General features: G+C 35.4%; 2 protein-coding genes across 3 annotated transcripts in view; both read right to left on the minus strand.

Moving 5' to 3' along the window:
• Positions 1-16,631, minus strand: part of LOC113233038 (maternal protein pumilio) — a 96,860-nt gene extending 80,229 nt beyond the window's left edge. The window contains exons 1-2 of one of the 2 annotated variants that reach the window (XM_026467988.1): positions 15,866-16,081; positions 14,874-15,374 (exon numbers count right to left, since the gene is read on the minus strand). In XM_026467988.1, the coding sequence (XP_026323773.1) occupies positions 14,874-15,374; positions 15,866-16,081 (717 nt within the window). Of the gene's footprint in view, positions 1-14,873; positions 15,375-15,865 lie in introns of both variants that reach the window. The other variant, XM_026467989.1, reaches the window with a different exon arrangement.
• Positions 16,632-17,310: 679 nt separating this feature from the next.
• Positions 17,311-18,247, minus strand: LOC113233163 (protein mago nashi). Its single transcript, XM_026468176.1, has 2 exons — positions 17,836-18,247; positions 17,311-17,557 (listed from the first exon to the last, which is right to left on the minus strand). The coding sequence occupies exons 1-2, from the start codon at positions 18,091-18,093 to the stop codon at positions 17,375-17,377; spliced, it is 441 nt and encodes a 146-aa protein (XP_026323961.1). The 5' UTR covers positions 18,094-18,247; the 3' UTR covers positions 17,311-17,374.
• Between the last annotated feature and the right edge of the window lie 1,960 nt (positions 18,248-20,207).

Consider the following 20,207-nt stretch of genomic DNA (forward strand, 5'->3'; position numbering starts at 1 on the left):
TTTAGCATTCATGTATTGATAATACAAATAATGAAAGGGATAAATTTTTTAGTCTTTTGAAAACGACCCATACATAGCCTCGCGGTATATATGAGGGTCGCTTCGCATCGTCTCCATTTTTATATTCAAAGCTCCTGACTTAGTGCGCTAGAGTCAACTAGGTTACCATTTTGAGTTACAGTTAGAGTGACGCATTTTTACTATCTTCCCAATAATAAACGTTACGTTGCGGGTCGTTTTCAGATTACCTCAAAAAAAATTTCAATTACTTTGTATTTTTACTCGAATGCTAAAAATTTTTTATTCAATAGTATTGCTTATTTATTTAGTCTGTGTTAGACTACTTTACTACGCTACAGTAATAAATAAAAATTAAAAAAGTGGGTAATTTCTCATTCATCGGAGCCGATTACACGTCTCCCTAATTTCAAGAAATGAAGAAAAATAAATTAAACACTCGTGGAAATTGCAATATTTCTCATCGAGGGTCAACGTAAATAACTTTCACGTCGAATACATACCGTAACTTTCCAATTTATTATAAACAAATATGTTTTCTTGGGAATACAAAATGTGTTTAAATTTATCTTATCTAGTGATGTTTTTAGTTGAAGTGTTATTTCAACTAAAAACCGCCTAATAACAAAAGTTCATACCGCATCACCTTCACCTTTGGTATACGTGGGAAGGGGCTCCTGCCGGATTGGAGTGTACACAGGGAAGTAACCTGCGCATCTCCGTTTTAGCAAAAGATCAACTTAATTACCAATTTTAAGTGCTTGTAACAAAATTGTTCTCATTCATGTAAAGCAATCTATCCAAATAAGTATTATGTTATAGTCTTACGAACTTTATTGTGCATCAATTAGACAAAGGGAACTTCAAAATACACGCACTTTTATAACGGTCCAGAATATTCTACGACCTTGACAATAAAAATATCGTCGCCTCACTTTCTCAAGCTCTTATAAAGAGTAATTATTCAGGAGATGGCAAAACTTTCTATTTATTTTTTATTTTTCTAATCAAGGTTGTTAATTTGGATGCATTACTTTAAGAATATGTAAAAGTCAGTGTGTGAATATGAAAGAAATGTGATGTGAAATCAGCTTGCAAAATTGGTATATACAATCCATTTTTTGGATTTCAGTAACTGTGGTTTAACATACGAGTTTGAAAAAGTAAGGCGACGAAATGTATTCAAATATCATTATTGTCGCTCTCATTCTTGTTTTAAGTCAAACAGTTACTTTAAGTATAACAATTAGATGGTGATAATGGTGGTGATGACGGTGGTGATGGTGGTGATGAAGGTGGTGATGGTGACGACGTTGATGGTGGCTATAATGATGATGGTGATGATGATGACGTGGATGTTAATGATGACCATGATGGTAATGATGATGATATATTGATGTATGTTTATAAAATATTATCAAAATACTTATATATATAGATAGCCTTACAAGGATGAGACGGATTTTGTTACAAGTGAAATTAGAAAGAAAGAAAATCCATTAATTTTAAATTGTACTCACAAAATAAAAAATAAATTAAAACTAAAATTAAAGATACTGAATGGACACAACTCAGCATATCCCGTGAGGCTGAGAAAAGCCACGGCGCTGTTAATTAAAATGTTTGTTACATGTTAAATGTTGCTAAATATTCTTTTGTGAACGACAAAGTGTGTTATAATCAATGGCCGGTAGAAGGTGTTTCACATATATAGATACATTTATAGATATAGGTACAAGGAGCGACATAGTTATTCTCGAAATTTAATATAAAGTTTTTTAAGGAAAGGAACTCCTCTGGCTATTTATCTTCATCTAAATATAAGATAAAAAGCCGTACATGACACAATTCACGACCATCACAATATTAGTGACGTACGTTCGTAGTAAATAAATTTGAACAGTTTAACCATCAACATGTCGTTATCGAATGACTCGCTGACAGCCTTGTTGCCGTTCCGTCAATATGCAGGGCGCGATATAGTATCTAAAGTTAGAGACGGGCGGAAAATGACCATTCTTGTTACTTTTTTATTCTCTGCTTTGGTAAAAGGTTAGTTATCTACTGCATTTATATAGATAACGTCATTCGAATTACCTTAAAATCCAACTTCGCCTTCCTAGGTCAGTAATTTTGTCCTACGATACAGTAAAACCATTTCCAGAAATCCGGGAATCGAAAAAAGTAATTAATTAATGTTTGGTGGTTTTAACAACTCTATGTCGCTCCTTGTAGCCAACACCTTTTTCTGATCATTGGTTACAATAAATAATAATTTCTAATTACTGTGCCGTCTTTTTCATTAGTCATTAGGTTCAAGCGAAAATCATTCATGTTACCGCCTATTATTCGTGTGACCTAAAATATCGTTGTTTGTTGTATTTATCTTAAATATTTGTGTGATTTAATAATTACTGACATTATTAGTACGTTTAAGAGCTTAAAACCAAAAGAAAAATGGGTTTTACAAAAATCACTAAAAAAGTGCCATTGAAATTCGGAAAGCAAAATTCATGCATGCATGTGAATAAAGCATCTGTTGGTATAATTCGATTAAATCATATTCACAAGCATTTAGACAGCCCAATGTCATAAAATACACTGGACAGCAAGTAAACCGGGCCACCTGCTAACTTTGAACTCTAATTCGATTTTCTCAAAAAGTATGAAACTTGCAACTATCAATTTATACTTACAGAAAGTGCGTTTCATGACGATTAAAATAAATGGAAACACATTGTAATCAATTAATCAAATTAAGTGTTTATTAAAGATTTTACAAAGAAGTGTCGTTTTGTAGTCAGACAAATGGTAAGTAATCACAAATTAAAAAACAAAAATTAGTCCGGAAACAAAGAAAAAAGTGAAAAAAAGTTTTTGGTCAGTATTCAGTGTTCCCTCCCCTTGCCCGGACAACTGCTAGCATCCTCGTATTCATTGACCTCACGAGCCTGACGATGAAATCTTGGGGAATTGCGTTCCATTCCTCTTCAATTGCGATTCGCAGCTCTGGAAGCCTTGTTGGAGCAGGTACCCGGGCTCGAACCCGACGTTTCAGCTCATCCCATAAATGTTCTATCGGATTCAAGTCTGGGCTTCGAGCTGGCCAATCCATCGTATGAATGCCGACGTCGCGTAGATACTGGGTCACCACGTGAGCAACATGAGGCCGTGCATTATCATGCATCAACTGCATACCCTAGCCGATATATCCTGCGTAAGGTACCACATGGTCTGCGAGGACTTCAGTAATGTACCGATGCGACGTTAGTCCACGTGTAAGGCCCGTCGGTTCGATGAAAACCAACGCAGTACGTGCGGTTAATGAGATGCCGCCCCAGACCATTAGAGATCCTCCTCCATATGCAACAGTTTCTTCGATGCAACACTGAGAGTAACGTTCTCCAGGGCGACGATATACTCTCTGACGTCGATCACTACCATGTAGACTCACCCTGGTCTCATCAGTGAAGAGCACATTACCCCACTGCTCTAACGTCCAATCCATATGCCCTCGAGCAAATTCAAGTCGTGCTCGACGGTGAGCTACGGTCAATGCTGGGCCTGTAGCAGCTCTTTTTGGAGTCAGGTTCCGTTCGGCAAGTCTCCTCCTTACAGTATCTGAACTTATGCTCACTTGGCGTTCATCACGCAGACTTTGTTGAACTTGAACTGCGTTGAGGCGACGATTTCGTAGAACAGTAAGTTGAATATAACGATCATCTGCTGCTGATGTAGCCCTAGGTCTGCCCGTACCTGGGCGGCGATTGAATGCTCCAGTCTCTAGGTATCGTTTATAAACTCGTTGCACCGAAGATCTGCTGATTCGAAGTCTTCGAGCGACCTCACGTTGCCCAATACCTGCCTGAAGGAGCGCTACAGCTTGAGCTGCTTCCTGAGGTGTCGTATCCATTATTGATCGAAAAAAGTAGCAAAAATACACGCGTCTGAGCCAACGATACACAAACACTAAAGAAATGAAAAGAAATATCCAACTACCCTCACTATAGAAAAACGATCCCAAAACGCGAATTTATTCAAAACAGAGCAAATCGTTAGCATTGTGTTTGTTACTTAATTACAGTGTGAGTTGACGGTACTTAAGATTAAATTTATACTCATTTTAATCGTCATGAAACGCACTTTCTGTAAGTATAAATTGATAGTTGCAAGTTTCATACTTTTTGAGAAAATCGAATTAAAGTTCAAAGTTAGCAGGTGGCCCGGTTTATTTGCTGTCCAGTGTATGTAAGAAATTACAGAAAATCAGAACATGTCAAGGCACCACGTTTGAAGTGTTTCTATACAATTGTCGGAAAACAGTAACAGGAAACTCAATGTAACTAGGTCAGCGACATTTCTACCAGAATATCACAGTAAGCACCATGGTGTTACCCAGTTTATGGTTTCGTCTACACGTAATATCAACCACACAGATAATCAAACATTACTATACTCAAGTAATTAATAGATTCAAGCAGGAGAAGTAAATTAATTCACTTCCATTTTTATTACTATACACATACAACACAAGTAGACTCGTGAAACATATAGGTTAAATTCAATGTGGTGTTACACATAGAATCTTCGCAGGAACTACTGCGATCAGATCAATGCCCTAAAAAAGCATATATAATTATTATTTATGTATGTAACAATCATTGGTATCTACTAACGAAAATGTTCCGAAATCTAAGAATTCGATACAAACACTCAATTCAACAAAACACTGTCCAATATGCATACGTCATTTGATAAAAATAGGTAAAAAACCTTAGACGTCTCACAAAATCAATAAGTCCTTACCTCTTTTCATCCAGACCCATGCATCTATCTCTCAACAGAATGAACGGAAATATTTTACGGAAACATAGATCTAAAAAAGACGGCAATGTAACCTGAAAGCTATAAATCAACCAAAAAGTTTAAAAATGTATTCAATTAAAAAATTCATACGAGGTAGCTAAAAGGTAATGCCGTAATTTAAACCAATTTATGCAAACAAATACAAAACATTTCAATAAAATTATTTCAAAAAGTCAAAAATTATCGCGCAACATGACAAACGTTTAATAAAAAAAAAATGCTTTCGTAGTTGCTGTTGCGAAATCGACTAGACGAAAATGAAATCGATTTAATGGTAAGCTCATGGCAGAATATAGTCCCGCCCTATACCGTGTAGCCTTGATGTCCCGCAAGTTAATGCCTCGAGACAACCCGTCCCCATAGCAAGACAACTCTTGATCTATTAGCACTACAAAGAGTGAATAATTTAGCCTATCCAGTTCTTTTAGAAATGTTACAGATAAGACAACTGAGGTTTCTATCCAAAGGTTAACGAATGCACATACTGACGAGTCAGTTAAAAATATAGGATCACAACTAGCGATGAAAGAAACTCAGACTTTTAAGGCGTTTTATAACGACTCGACTCCATTTTACAGGACTCGACTCTAAAATTAAGACTGGAGGTTCGAGTTTTTATTAATAAGACTCAGTCGTTATACTAAAAGACTTAAACGACTTGAACGACTTAAAGACTCGAGTTGTTTGCAATGGACTTATATCTATTTAAGTCTTATTAAACTCGAAGTTTATAAATAAAAATGACGTAGTGTGTAGTAAATAATCACGTTTATTTACTTATAATAAAAATTAGGATTAAAAGAGTGATTTAAGCAATAGGTACGAGATTTTAAGACCTAATTATATAATCATTGCATACAATACTTCGTCTGCGAGTAAATTAAAATAATGAAATACAACCAATATTTAAAAATCTATGGAAATCCAGTTCTAACGTGCTCTTTTTTATTTTGTGTAATATTGGTCTGCAACCACTTTTCTAATTACGAAGTTCTGGGACTTTTGTTTAAACTTCTTTAGAAACCCGTGCACAGTAGTGAGATACAATTTATCTGTAATACATAGAACAAACATATACATAAAAATCTCGCCTGTCACCCATTCAGGAGTAGGCAGAGACTGTGGACCTCCACTTTATACGTTCATAAATGCTATGTTTCATTCATCATTATGGTCAAACGGGTCATCATCAGATACTAAAATTTGATAAAATATTTTGACATAACCCAACAGGGGTTATGTATCTATCCATTTTTGTATTAAAGAAACAAATAATTCCCAAAAAAACAAATTCTTGAATTGGTTCTATCTAATTAACTGACTTCTGTGAACAAAGCTACGTTAACGTTATCCATCAATCGTAAAATAAATATTTTGTGGGTAGAAATAAATTCACGCCATACGGTTCATGACTCGCGACTCCCGAGCGCCAGTCGTTTTAGTCCTATAAGTCTTTTAAGCTTCCTAGGGTTAAAAGACTTCGACTCGAATTAGTCTTCAGTTTTAGTCTTATGACTCAAGACTTGAGTGTTAAAAGACTAGAATAGTCGTGAGGCGTTAAAAATTAGTCGAGGTTTTTAAAAAGCCTTAAAAGACTGAGTGTCGTATTCCAGAACTCTACTCATTGCTCAAGTCAGGATTTGTGTATGGTTTAAAGCACTCGAAATCATACTCAAGTCCCTGCCTTTAGTGTCGTATTTCCAGTGCTTGTGTTTCAATTGCAATCCTGACTTGAGCATTGAGTAGAGTTCTAGAATACGACCCTATGTCTCTTTCATCATTATCACGACATACAGAAATAAAATTTAATAACTTTAAACGATTTTTAAGACATTAATTAATTTATTTTTTATTGCAAGATAAATAGCTGTCTAGGTTCAAGGTTCCTGAACCCTAAAGAAATGTAACCAGGGGATATATTTCTAGCTTTGTAGCCTACTAGAAATAATTTAATTTGCGCGGGAAAGGCACATAATTCACCGGCACACGAAATTGTAACTTAACAATATTTTATTTAAGTTACGAGGTCGTTACAATAAAAATATTTTTGTATTTGGGATAGCGATGAAATGCCTTAAAATACGCAATGAAATATCGCAATTTTATAAAGCAAGAATATAAATGTCAATTTCGTTCTTTAAATTTAACTTCTTAAATTCTATTTTAAGTCATTATATCATCTTATTTATTTTGCGCAATTATTACGAAATGTTACACTAACATTGTTTAGTAACGAAAAATCTGCCAAGTTGCGTCACCGACGTTGTCTGGAAATATATCCATATAAAGCCCACCTGTAGCGTTAAAAGCTTGGTGTAGTATATTTGGCGAAATGCCCAATTCCGCAAAAGTTTATCTTTAAGTAAAATTGCCAACCTATCCACACAGGAACACTTCCAAGAAGGTTACACTCAAAATGATGTAGGAATCAATATGCAAAAGAATCTAAGAATCAATATGTTATATGTTGGGACAGCCCAATGGTTTTCTCAAAATATTCCAATGCGAGAGTATTTACTTAATATTCAGTATCTTTGTGTATTTTAAAATGGATGATGATAGCCTAGTTGGGAGAATGCTTATCTGTAGGAAGCCATAGAGTTTCTGAGTTTTAATCACTAAGGCGGGTTACTGCGATTTTTTAGATTATGTGCAGTTAATTTACCAATCATCATTTCTATTAAAGATTTTTGTGTGGTGACCTTTGGTTGAAATCTTCTCCTTAGATATCCGTGACCAGCATTAGAAAATGAACGTGTTGGACGATGTATATTTATCGTGTATACTGATATGTTAAATAATTTAGACTACCTACACTCTCTGGAATTGTCTTAATTAAAATTCAATTAAGTGAAACAAAAAAGAAACCTTCATAACAAAATTTCAAAAAATTGTATACAATTAATGTCTCAATAGGACGCACAATATTCCAACAACACAAAAAACCAATTTTTCTACAACCAACCATTGATTTCTGACGAAAATTGCGGATATATGTACATAATTGGAGTAAATTTCACTAAAACAATATCAATATTCATAAATCCACAGTACATACATTTTCATTATATGGTAATTAATGAAAAATTATATATATGAAAAGAATTGATGCATGCTAGCATGTGTAAGTTTGTGTGTGCTGGTCAATATGAACATAGTCACAGCATCAACACCATTGTAATTATTGGAAAATATTTCAAACGTAAGCAGATAAACTCCTTGTGACTATAAACAATAATCAAATGGCAGTTAGATTAAAATTTGCAGACAGTTCTGATGCTGTCAGCACAGGTGGGGTGACACCTGGAGGGAGAGTCCCCACATAACCCCTGAGTCTCCCTGGGCTCATGGGTATCTATAAAGATTTCCCCCATAAAAAAAAAATGGGGTGACACACAGCAGAGGTGTTATGTCTATCATTGATTTGCATTGTTGTTTTTATAAATCTTATATACAATAATTAGAACTTATTATACAAATCCTATATCAACTACATGGTAGTGTTATGATGTAAGCATACTTTGTAACTTTTCAGACAAAAATTGTTGAGCTTGCAGCTTGATTGTAGGAGAACTGTCAGTAAACTCAAAATCGGTAGTTCAGTTGCAGTTGACCTGACTACATTTAACCTGTAATCAAACTAACATTTGGTAGTTGGATTACAGTCAGGATAATCCATTTGTGTACACCCTTCCGATCTTACTTACCCACATCAATCAGACTGTAGGAAGAAAGGATGGCTAGATATGTACAGACAACTGTCAAGAAAATTCAAGAAAACACATGTCAACCACAAGGTTGACTTGTGTTTTCTTGATTTTGATCTTCATTTTGTCAACTGATTGTGCAACTCTTTGTATTTACTAATTTACATACAAAAAACATGCAAGAATTTTAAGAAACCATCTATTAGCTTAGAATATTATTATCTAAGTCTATTAGAACCATATGTAGTACATACTTAAGAACTGTCACTAAAACCTCAACAGTAAACTTTATTGGGTTGGCATGCATGCAGTACTCATTAATATGTATCACATTTAGAAGTGGTTGGTTACCGTCAGACGCGTGCCAACTATAGGACTCGAAAGACCTATCTGAACTCAGTCCGCCATTTTTGCTTTGTGTCATTTTTTGTGAGCAAATTCTCTAAAATCCTAGAAAAATGCCTAGTTGTGCTATTTGGGAGTGCTAAAGTTATCGCCGCATTACGACAATTTCAAGAAGCTTATATAAACTTCTTGGTCATTTTCAATTGTTTGAACCAAAAGCGATTGAAATATTTAGAACGAAGAAACTATAGTGTCGTTTTGATTTTAATCTCATTTTTAAAACGATTTTTAGTAAACGTTAGCAATATCTAACAAAATATTGTTGTACTCGTTTTACGGCTTGGGATTACCTATTAGAAGCCAGAAAATACATTTGCCTGAAATAACGCTAGCTCGTATTTTCATAATGTCAAAATTTTTTTTTAGGAATATTACAAAACAAAAGCTAATTTTGTCTTCATGAAAAGCATCAAAATTACTTGAAAGCGTAACGGTTTTATTATAAATCGGTTTTCGGAACTACGGATAATGGAGTTTACGTTTAGTTAGAATATCAATCAATACATTTCTTATAGTACATGCTTATTTTCACATTTGTAATATGTGTATGTATGTATCTGCCCTTTAATTTAATTAATCGAATTTGCATTAGAACACAGGGTGTACATAATGAATACCTTCTTCAAAAAACGACATAATAAGAAGTGGGCACGGATATCACCTAACGGACAGAAGGATGAAAGGGCTTTTATATTAACTAACAGAAAACACACAGTTTTAAACATAGATATCGTAAATAATATAAACTTTAACTCTGATCACCGATTGGTGCGAGCCGAAATTGTTTCGAACAGCCCAAAGTTATCTCGAAAACTCATTAACAATGGCAAGATAAAAATTCCTCTACTAATCCCAGAATCTATGCAAAATCGGTTAAGTAAAGAACTTTGCAAAATGAAGAACTTCAAAAGTATTCCAGAAAAATACGATTTTTTCGAGAAACAACTTACAAATATCAATAATAAATTTAAACATATTCCGAAAAATAAAGATAAGATAGGAGAAAAAGCTAGAAACTTAATTAAACAAAGACAGCAACTACTTCAAGATAGGAAAAACAATAGTATTGAAATTACTCAAATAAGCAAAAATGTAAATGAAAGCATAAGGAAATCCAGACGTAAGACAAGAATTGAAAAAATCAAAGATTATATAGAAAAAACAGGAAGTGTCAAAAAAGCTATAAAAGAACTTGCAGAAGGAAAAACATGGATACCATCTTTCAAAGACAACAAACAAATACAAACCACGAAGCGCGTGAATATTATGGACATTGCTACTAAATTTTATAAGGATCTTTACGACGACGATGAGACGATGAAATGTAGATATGGTGAACTTAGAAGATGTCGGAGAAACTATTCCCAAGTTCCTTAAGAGCGAAGTACAAAAGGCTGTTTTAACTCAAAAAAATAATAAAGCTCCTGGAGAGGATATCATCACTAATGAGCTATTAAAAGGTACTCTTGATACTATACTAGACTATCTGACAGATCTGCTTGACATTTTAGATAAAGAGGTCATTCCAGACTAAGGGACCAAAACCAAAACCACAAACACACTTCACAAAAAAGGCGATAAAACCCAGATAAATAATTACCGGCCCATTAGTCTAATGACTAACATATACAAAGTTTTTTCAAAATTAATATTGGTACGCGTGACAGAGGCCCTTGACGAAAATCAGCCCAGAGAACAAGCCGGGTTCCGAAAGAACTTCTCAACCACAGATCATATTCTTGTAATAAAACAAATAATAGAAAAATTTAATGAGTACGGTCAACAATACTACGCATTTATAGATTACTATAAGGCCTTTGATTCACTTAAACAAATTAAAGTCTGGGAATCCCTCAGTGAACAAGGAGTACAAAAGAAATATACGAGACTAATCCAACAAATATACAAAAAAAGTAAAGCAAAAATACAGCTAGAGACTACAGGAGAAGAACTCCAAGTCAGAAAGGGTGTCCGTCGGGGGGATCCTCTATCGCCCAAAATATTCGCTGCTGTCTTGGAAAGTATATTTAGACATCTGGTTTGGGAGGAATATGACTTGAGTACAGATGGAGTACCTACACCTTAACCACTTGAGATTCGCAGATGATCTTATACTCTTGGCCAAAAACCCAAAAATACTGACAAACTATGCTTCAAGAATTGGACATGGAAAGCAAAAAAAGTAGGACTCACTATGAACACCAGCAAAACGAAATTGATGACAAACAATATTAAAGAATTGGTTGCAATAACTGGAAATATAATTGAATATGAGACAAAGAAATTGAAAGAAGAGTCACAAATTCGTGGAGGAAATTCTGGTCACTCAAAGAAGTCCTGAAATCAAAAGGAATTGATTGACAAAATAAAAGTTCAAAGTAATAAATATGTGCATTGTACTGTTAACCACACATGGATGCCAGACATGGTCACTTACTAAAACATTACAAAAAACTTGATGTTTGTCAGAATAGTATGGAAAGAAGTGTGCTCAACATGAAATTGAAAGATAAAGTAAAACTGACCACAATTAAAAGCAAATCAAAGACTAAAAAAAGTCCCACACATAATAAAACAGCAAAAGTGGCGTTGAAAAGGACACATGATGAGAGAAAAAATTGATAAATGGACAAGGGATTTTGTGGAATGGTACCCAAGAGAGGGAAAAAGGAAGAAGGGGAGACCATACTTTAGACGAGAAGACAATTTTAAATATGTTAATGGAGGAGCATGGAGGCAAACAGTAAAAGACAAATATTTCTCTCTAAGAAATGGAAATCTCTGGAAGAGGGCTATGTCTTAGGACAAGCTGAAGGTACCGAGTAAACAAATTGAGTAATAATAAATAAGTAATATCGAGTTTTTGGTTTTCCCGATTGTTACACATAGGAAATTAAACTATTTTTCCGGATTTAAATCGCGTATATTTGTTTTTTCAAACAAAGCGACGTTTCGGGCCCTTTACAGGTCCCATGGTCACGGTTGACTGAGGTGGTACAGTCTTCAACCAGTTATGTCTAATATTGACGCAAACCACCCTATTTTTTCACTATAGTTACAATAGTTATTAATTAAATACCTTATTTTTAATTTTACAAAGAAAACATTCCAATTTACACTATATTAAGTTTTACATTACATTAGATATTTTCATGGAAGACTTCAAGGAGCGAGTTTTACCCATGGCCCCAGCTAGGCCGAAGATTTTCAAACGGTACGTTAATGATACTTTCACAATATTACCTAAAGATAGCATACCTTCTTTCTTGGAACATGTTAATTCTTTTAGTACTAAGATCCAATTTACTATGGAACAAGAGAATTGTGGTACTTTAGCTTTTTTAGATGTTTTAATTAAAAGAAATCCTAATAACACCTTAGGCCATACTGTATTTCGAAAGAAAACCCATACAGATAGGTATCTCAATGGTAATTCCCATCACCATCCTAGCCAGTTAGCTACCGTGGACAAATCTTTGTTTCAGAGAGCACATGGTGTCTGCGACAGTAATCATCTGGCAGGGGAACTTCAGCATATAAAGCAAGTCCTACATGCGAATAAGTTGAAGATTCCACGGCAATGCCACAGGCCCCGTGTGAAACCACCAACAGTCGAGCGAAGACCTGCCATCTTATCTTACGTGAGAGGTGTTACAGACAAGATCGGAAGAGTCCTCAGGCGCGCATCCTATTTCAAGCCCCTGAGGAAGATTTCTCAGTTCCTGAGACCCGTGAAATGTAACATTCCATTACAGGATGCAGGAGTTTACAAGCTTGACTGTGAGTGCGGTCTCTCTTATATTGGACAAACAAAGCGAAGTATTTGTACCCGCGTCAAAGAACATATAGATGATGTCAAATACCATCGCGTAAACAAGTCTGCAGTCTGCGAGCATGTCATGGATAAACCTACACAGTCAATGAAGTTTGACAAACCCCAGGTCCTTGCAAAAGAAGTCCGTTATCTACCCAGGATGTTGCGAGAGGCCATTGAAATTAAAAAACATCCTAATTTCAACAGGGAAGATGGTTTCTCCGTACCACCAGTTTGGGATCCAGTATTTCCTCTAATGAAAAATCCCAAACAGACATAAGACTGCAGTACTAATTAATATGTTTTAATTTATTCTAATTTCTATTAATAATTAATAATAAATTGAACTTAATAAAAATTCATTCAATAAAATAACTTGTAAAACTTAATATAGGGTAAATTGGAATGTTTTCTTTGTAAAATTAAAAATAAGGTATTTAATTAATAACTATTGTAACTATAGTGAAAAAATAGGGTGGTTTGCATCAATATTAGACATAACTGGTTGAAGACTGTACCACCTCAGTCAACCGTGACCATGGGACCTGTAAAGGGCCCGAAACGTCGGTTTGTTTGAAAAAACAAATATACGCGATTTAAATCCGGAAAAATAGTTTCATTTCCAATAAATAAGTAAATTATAATAAGTACACATGTCCTACAATGTGTTAGATAAGTTATCGGCAATAAAGGCTATAAGTAAAATAAATCTGCCCAATTCTTTATTATTTCTTTAAGTGAATTTGTACAAAATTCAACATAATAATATATAACTACCTCCGTGGCTGAACAGTTACCATGCTAGACTGCCACGCAAGAGGTCTCGGGTTCGATTCCCGTGCCAGGAGAAATATTTGTATGGCCTACATTTATTTCTCTCGTGAGTTTGGGTGTAATTTGTGGTTGTCTATGTGTGTGTGTCCATGGCAGCCGCGATACAGGGTTTCTCTCGTGCGGTTATGATTGTGTGCGCGTTATTTATTTATATAAAAATTAATTATTATGTTCAATAGAGGCTGCTCCGCTACTCTTGTGTTCAAGTAATTTTCAGTCAAAGCTAAACATATAGTGTTTTTGGCCCCTTAAATTGTTGCAAGCAAAATTAGGCAGTGCTGCAATGACGTTACAATTTAAATTAAATGTTTTAGTTTTTTATATATTTTGTTGCTTGCACTACATTTGTATTGATTAACTTTTGGAAACTTTTTTCATGGTTTGTGTATTACATCTGACGTCCATTTGTTGGTAGGCCAATAGCCGCACCAAAAATATTACTTTTGGTGGTATTTCATATTATCGGAAAATCTTATCTTATGTTAATAAATTTGCAATTTTCTGTTAATCGAAATAATTTGTTTCTTACAAGAAATGAAAGTAAAGCTTATGTCCCTGCAATATGGTTGCTTTTTTTTTGGAGAACTAAAGTAATAACTCCAATTTGTTGTCATTCAGCAATTAACCACTAGATGGAAGCACATTGATTGAAATTTCAATATAATATCAAAACGTCGTAACTTGTAATAATAGTTATTGATGGTATTGAACTTTCAACAATATGCCAACAGGGTAAAGTTTAAATTATATTAACAATCCAGAATTTGTTTTTCTTTTTAAAATTGAAAGTACGACCAATCAATATCAAGATTTTGCAGTGTTGCAAATTAAGAATGTGTGAGTTTCGGCGACATCAGTTATGATAGTAATCGAGGCTTAAAGCACTTCCAGTGTTTGTTTTCTTTCGTGTTACATACCATAAATATTGACACACAAAACGATCCTCCCTTAATGCTGTCTAAGTGCAAGTAAGTTCATAACAATTTCTTAGTACTGCAAATGCCTATAAGCAGCAGACCACAAGTTTATAGTTAGAAGCTACTTTGTACAAAAATGTAATAGTGAGACTAAGTATAAAATAACTTAAGTGTCAAAATACCTTAAATGCCAACTTCAAAAAGAAGCTTCTCATTGTCATTAACACAATCTACATTTACCTAGTTACTTAGGTATTTTGAAGAACATGTGACCTTGTAACTGACAATATTTAACAACAATACGAAACTTACCTGGTTTCTGATTGCAGCAATGGGTGTCAGCCCAAGTTGATTTTGTCCTTGTTGTAGAAATTGGTTAGTTCCAGGTGCAAGCATACCAGCTTGGCTCAGGTACATAAGTTGTTCTGCTCCCTTACCAATGCCATTCATAGCTTGCATTGGAGTGCCAGGGTGTTGATGGATATCATACAGTCCTTGTTGGCCAAGCTGGGGTGCATTCTGTATGCCCTGAAGAGGTGGCAGCATCATAGCATTATTTTGAATCGTAAGGTTGTTGCCAAGGGTGTGGTTCTGCAATGGTGCCAACTGTGTATGAACCATATTAGTTGTCAAATGTGGTGGATGACTCCCAATAACTGAAGGGTTGATGGCTAGTGTACCAACAGATGAAGCAATGGTCTGATTGATAAATTGTTGCTGATTTGACTGATTGTGTTTCAGTTGCATCGCATGTCCTTGAGGTTGAATATTATTCATGTTTATAGGAGTAGGATTTTTCCATTTATCTTGATTCTGAAATGAAATTTTCAATTAGATGGATCAGAAATCGGTCAACAAGTTCACAAACTATATTCTAAATTATTCAATATAACAAGCTTCATTATCAGTGGCTTTTACAAATAATAACATGAAAATGTAAAAGAGTGCGATTCTGACATGTCATTTTACAACCTGACTAGAAATTCTTATTTCATATGTAGAAACGTATATAAGATATTAATATTTTTTTATTTATTCGCTTATTATAAGATCCAAATCAGTATCTAAGAACTCATTCAATCACAGTTTCAAATCTCACTGCCAGTTCACTTGATCTGATACAGTTCTCAAGTTACCACTGGTCTATTTACAAGCAGAAAAAACTTGCATGTATAAATATAAAGATGCACTATACAAATTTAAAGACATTTTATATTGAAGGTTATCACTTTGAGGTTACATTGACCAATAGAACATTTGTTTATTATTAAAAATGCACTGCACACAATAGCTGTATTACTAACCTCAGCAATAGCGTCGTCGCCGACAGCCCAGCGCTGTTTTGAGGCTAAAGAGGGCAACTCCGCCTCCTGCGGTTCCCGCTGGAACACGTAATGCACAGCAGCATCATCCTGGGTGCGGGCTTGAGAGGCGCGCGCGCTCTGCAGTGCTGCTTCGCCCGCCTCTTCTTCCGCCCCAGTTCCCGGCCACTTCATTGGGCTACCGTGAGGTTCGAGCATTCAGTTTCACTTTCCAGTCCTTCGAAACCTTAACACAATTTTCCTGTTTATGTCTGGAACACAACGACCGATCTATTGACGCTCTATGTACAGCAGAACTGTTTTACATGTTAGAAGGGGTACACACGAAGAGAATATCTCAGCATCAAAAACGTTTAGCGACTATATTAGTCCTTTTGTCTTTGTAATGACAGTTCGCAGTTTTATCGAAGCGCGATGACAGCCGCTATGAGAAACCAAAATATTGCAAGCGATGCAACGGTCTCATTGACGGATCGAACACAAAGGAGAGAACAAATTAATGAATCGAAAACTACGAAGTTTGTAAGAGTATCAGAACTTGAGAACTTGACACGATTATCTGATGCACTAACTTCAGGGTTTAGACATTTGTCGGCTTCGAAAACTGAATTGAATAAACACTCAAAATAATACACTATTCACACAATTTCTAAACAAAACGACCACAAATATAATTACTATATGTACATAGAACTATTTACAATGTACAATTTTTACAAAAAACCCGGTTTATGCCATTGGCTCCTATCGATACTTTCTGATTTAGAAAAGACGACAAACATCCTTCACTGCCTGTCCGCCATAATCGGTTAGGCAGATGCGATGCGCGCGCAACGCGCAAAGCTATACAAAAATAAACATAAATACATAGACACCACAAACGTTTCAAAGCATGCAATTATCTAAATGTAGAAAAGAAAATTAAAGACTTTGTAATTTTTCTCAACAAAACCAGTTTTATTCCATAGATCTAATTAATTTTGTTACTTTACAGATTTTTAGAATTTCAAATTATGTCTTTATGCCTCATAATGTGATTTATTAAATTTTCTGCAATTTAAGGAAAATAGGATGTGTGAAATGAAACGAAGCTGTCAACAAATGCCATAGAACGTAACTTGTTGCGATGATTATCTAAACCACCGACACACGAATGTAGTTATGATACAATCTTAAGAGGATTAGTATAGGGATAAAATCAATGACGCAAAGTGCCACTGCCAATAACTTAGATCGCGGTTTCGCCAAGAAAAATATATACAAACAGGCAACGGCATGCTATTGTAAACTGGCTGGAATTTCATTCTTCAGAATGGGATATTATTTTGACTTGAGTCGAACTATTTTTGATACTGAACCACATTTCTTGTTCTATGTATAAAGAACCCTTAAATAGTAGAATGCACACCAATTATTATAAATAAATGAAACTTATTGCAGCAAATATGTCAATATTACTTTATTATTCTTATTACATACAGTAGAACTAACTTATATAGGCTTAATTTTAAAGTGAAGACCGATTAAGGAAAACACTAGACACTTGAGGTCCTGGACAAGGTAATAGAAGCAGCGGAGACCCTCAGGGTCACGGGACTGGTTCACATCTACCAATGAACCTGTCTTTGAAGTAGTAAATGAGATATGTTCCTCTCCAATTACTATTTCCAACTCCTGGAACAAAGAAAAATCATTGAACTTTAACTAAATTTAACTGAGATTTTGTGAGTTGTTGAAAGCATTGCTTTGTTGTATAAATATTAATAAAGAATGTTAACATTTGTAGCCTAAAATATATAATTTTGGACAATATTGGATAACCATAATCAGGAATTATACTACTTTAAGCTAAAAAATCAAAATGTATAAATATTTTTTCTGACAATTTGTTTCTACTAATTGCAGGAGTAGGCAGGAATAGACCAAAAATATGTCAAGAAAGATGCACTAACCTGTCTACCGACGCGATCCGGCTGCGGCCATAGTCTGTCATCTTCGTGCATTATTTCAGAGTCTACGATAATCCTCTTTAGCTCTTCCATCACGCACGGGTGCACATAAGCCTCTTTGCGGATCATTGTATCATTCTTGTAATTAGAATTGTTAGCATACCGCAACTTTCCGTCAGGTCGGAATTCAAATTCTAAAAATTCGTGGCCAAATTTGCCTTTGTGACCAACGTAATAACGTATATAGAAATCAGTAGACATTGTATCAGAGGTATTATTACACTGTCATTCGGAAAATTGTTTTCCGATTACACTCGTTTCCAAGCGGCACCATAAATGCTTCCAATAAATAAACTTTCAATATAATTTGTGATAATTGTAAATTAACATGCGGCAAGCGAGCGTCACATCCACAGACCACAAATTATAAAGATATCACCACAGACTATTAGACGCTAACGCTATCACAGACTACGTAACGTAGAAGATGTCACGTCAAAAAAACCAAAGACCGCAGACGATAGATGCTTTTTTTATTAAAAGTTTTAGCTTGGGTAAAAGTCCTTTGAGCCATGTCTTCGTTTAATCGTCTGGATACTCAGTAATATTTTCCATTGTAGTTCTAACAGATTATGTTGTCAATTTCTCTTAAATAACTTACTTCACTTATTCGGATTTTGTACTTAGTCTTTTAAGCGGCTGGAGTCAATATTTATGTTTTCACTTTCACTTAAATCACATTATCTTCTATCAGTTTGAAAAAAAAACTTCGAATTCGTAATTAGTGGAATTTTCAAGATAAAGTCTTAAAATAATTCTTTGTAAAAACTTGTAACTACAAAAACCCGCAACTTAGACCAATGGATATTGAATGACCAAAGACTAGCGTTGGGTCATGGAAAAATATCATTGTATATTTAAAGAAAAATAAATATTTTTCCGGATATTTCTCCTATATTTTTCCATAATTGACGTTGACACCTGACAAAACTTGAAGTTACTCTACGTGCGGTCCCGACGTCCAATTGTTGGTAAGTCAATGCACGATGCCAATACCTTACATGACATGCCTAAAATGGGATCTTAAAAGTTTTATCACACTTGCGGTTTGCAAGCGACTTCAACGGGATACCGCGTGCTCAGCTTGGCCGCTTGGCGATTGGAGAGCGCGTTCGCTGCGAGACTGCTAGTTCGCATTTCTTTCAAATCGCTAGCGTGATAAGCCTCATATACTGTAGCTGCACTGCTCCTGTCGTCAAGAAGCTTCGCACAATACTCGTACATGCAGGTATAACCGACCATCATCGGCTATCGTCGCAAATGTTCAGGCTGCGTACAAGTTACCGCTCGATTGGCAATACAACAAAGGGTTTTATCGCGTTAACGTGGTGCTGCGTGGTCGAACAGGTGCACGACATTAGTTACTGTCAGGCGACTTTTTCTGTATTTTATTTTATTGCTTTGATCACTGTGACGATGCATTACGAAAAATAAGAGTTAAAAAATAATTAATAATTATAACAAACAATGAAGATATCCTACTATAAGCAGATACACACGACGATTATTAGTAGCGATACAAAAGTGCGTATGTTAAACGCGCGGTTGCATCGTGACACTTACTATTTATAGGCGATTACATCTATGCAATGCAAACATGCGACTGCGTCGATGCGGTCCCTTATGTTAGATCATGAAATGCGAAAAAATCTGTATAGGTATGTGTGCACAAATTGAAGCGTGAGCTTCAATTTTTGTTCCTCAATTTTGCCAAACGAGCGTATTGTACTTGAGAATAAAATTTAATCTGCATTAGCAGTTTTTACCGGAAAGTTTTAGATGTCTAAAAAACTTAAAAATTATCATGGACGTTAAATAGAGGGTAGTTCATATATATATATATATACTAGATGGTGCGCGTTGCGCCGGGCCGCTAAAGCGACCCGCGAGGGCTTTCTTTGGGATACGTGTGACAGGTTGGGAGTTAGACTTCATATTTCAGTAGAGAATCCTCTTTGGTTGAGTTTGGATGGGAGGAAGCAGGGTTGTCGACTGCTCCAGTTAAGTTACATGTAGGGGTAGTTGGTACGATCGCGTCAAGTTGTATCCTTAAATATCTCAGAACAAACCAGTCGTATATCATTGACAACTGCGAAGATTCAGAATAGTCAATTTCGTATGGTGGCCATCTTAAATTCGTCATATCAGAACAGTTTCGATTCTGGTAGAACCTGACTAAGATTCTTGACAACATTTATTTGAGAGCCATGGGCACATGGCTCTACGATACTGGAGCGAACAGCCTCTGTCCCACCTGATGCGGAGCACTATTCCAAGATATCCGGATTTTCTCGTACTCACTGAACCCTTCCAGC

The sequence above is a fragment of the Hyposmocoma kahamanoa genome, unplaced genomic scaffold (genome assembly GCF_003589595.1).
Source record: "Hyposmocoma kahamanoa isolate Upper Pololo Valley unplaced genomic scaffold, ASM358959v1 78, whole genome shotgun sequence".
NCBI classification, from domain to species: domain Eukaryota; kingdom Metazoa; phylum Arthropoda; class Insecta; order Lepidoptera; family Cosmopterigidae; genus Hyposmocoma; species Hyposmocoma kahamanoa.

Coding starts and splice junctions, on each gene's coding strand:
- LOC113233163 (XM_026468176.1), bottom strand. CDS start 18,093: ATGTCTACTGATTTCTATATACGTTATTACGTTGGTCACAAAGGCAAA. Junction 17,558..17,835: donor CGGATCGCGTCGGTAGACAG/GTTAGTGCATCT, acceptor TCTTTGTTCCAG/GAGTTGGAAATAGTAATTGG.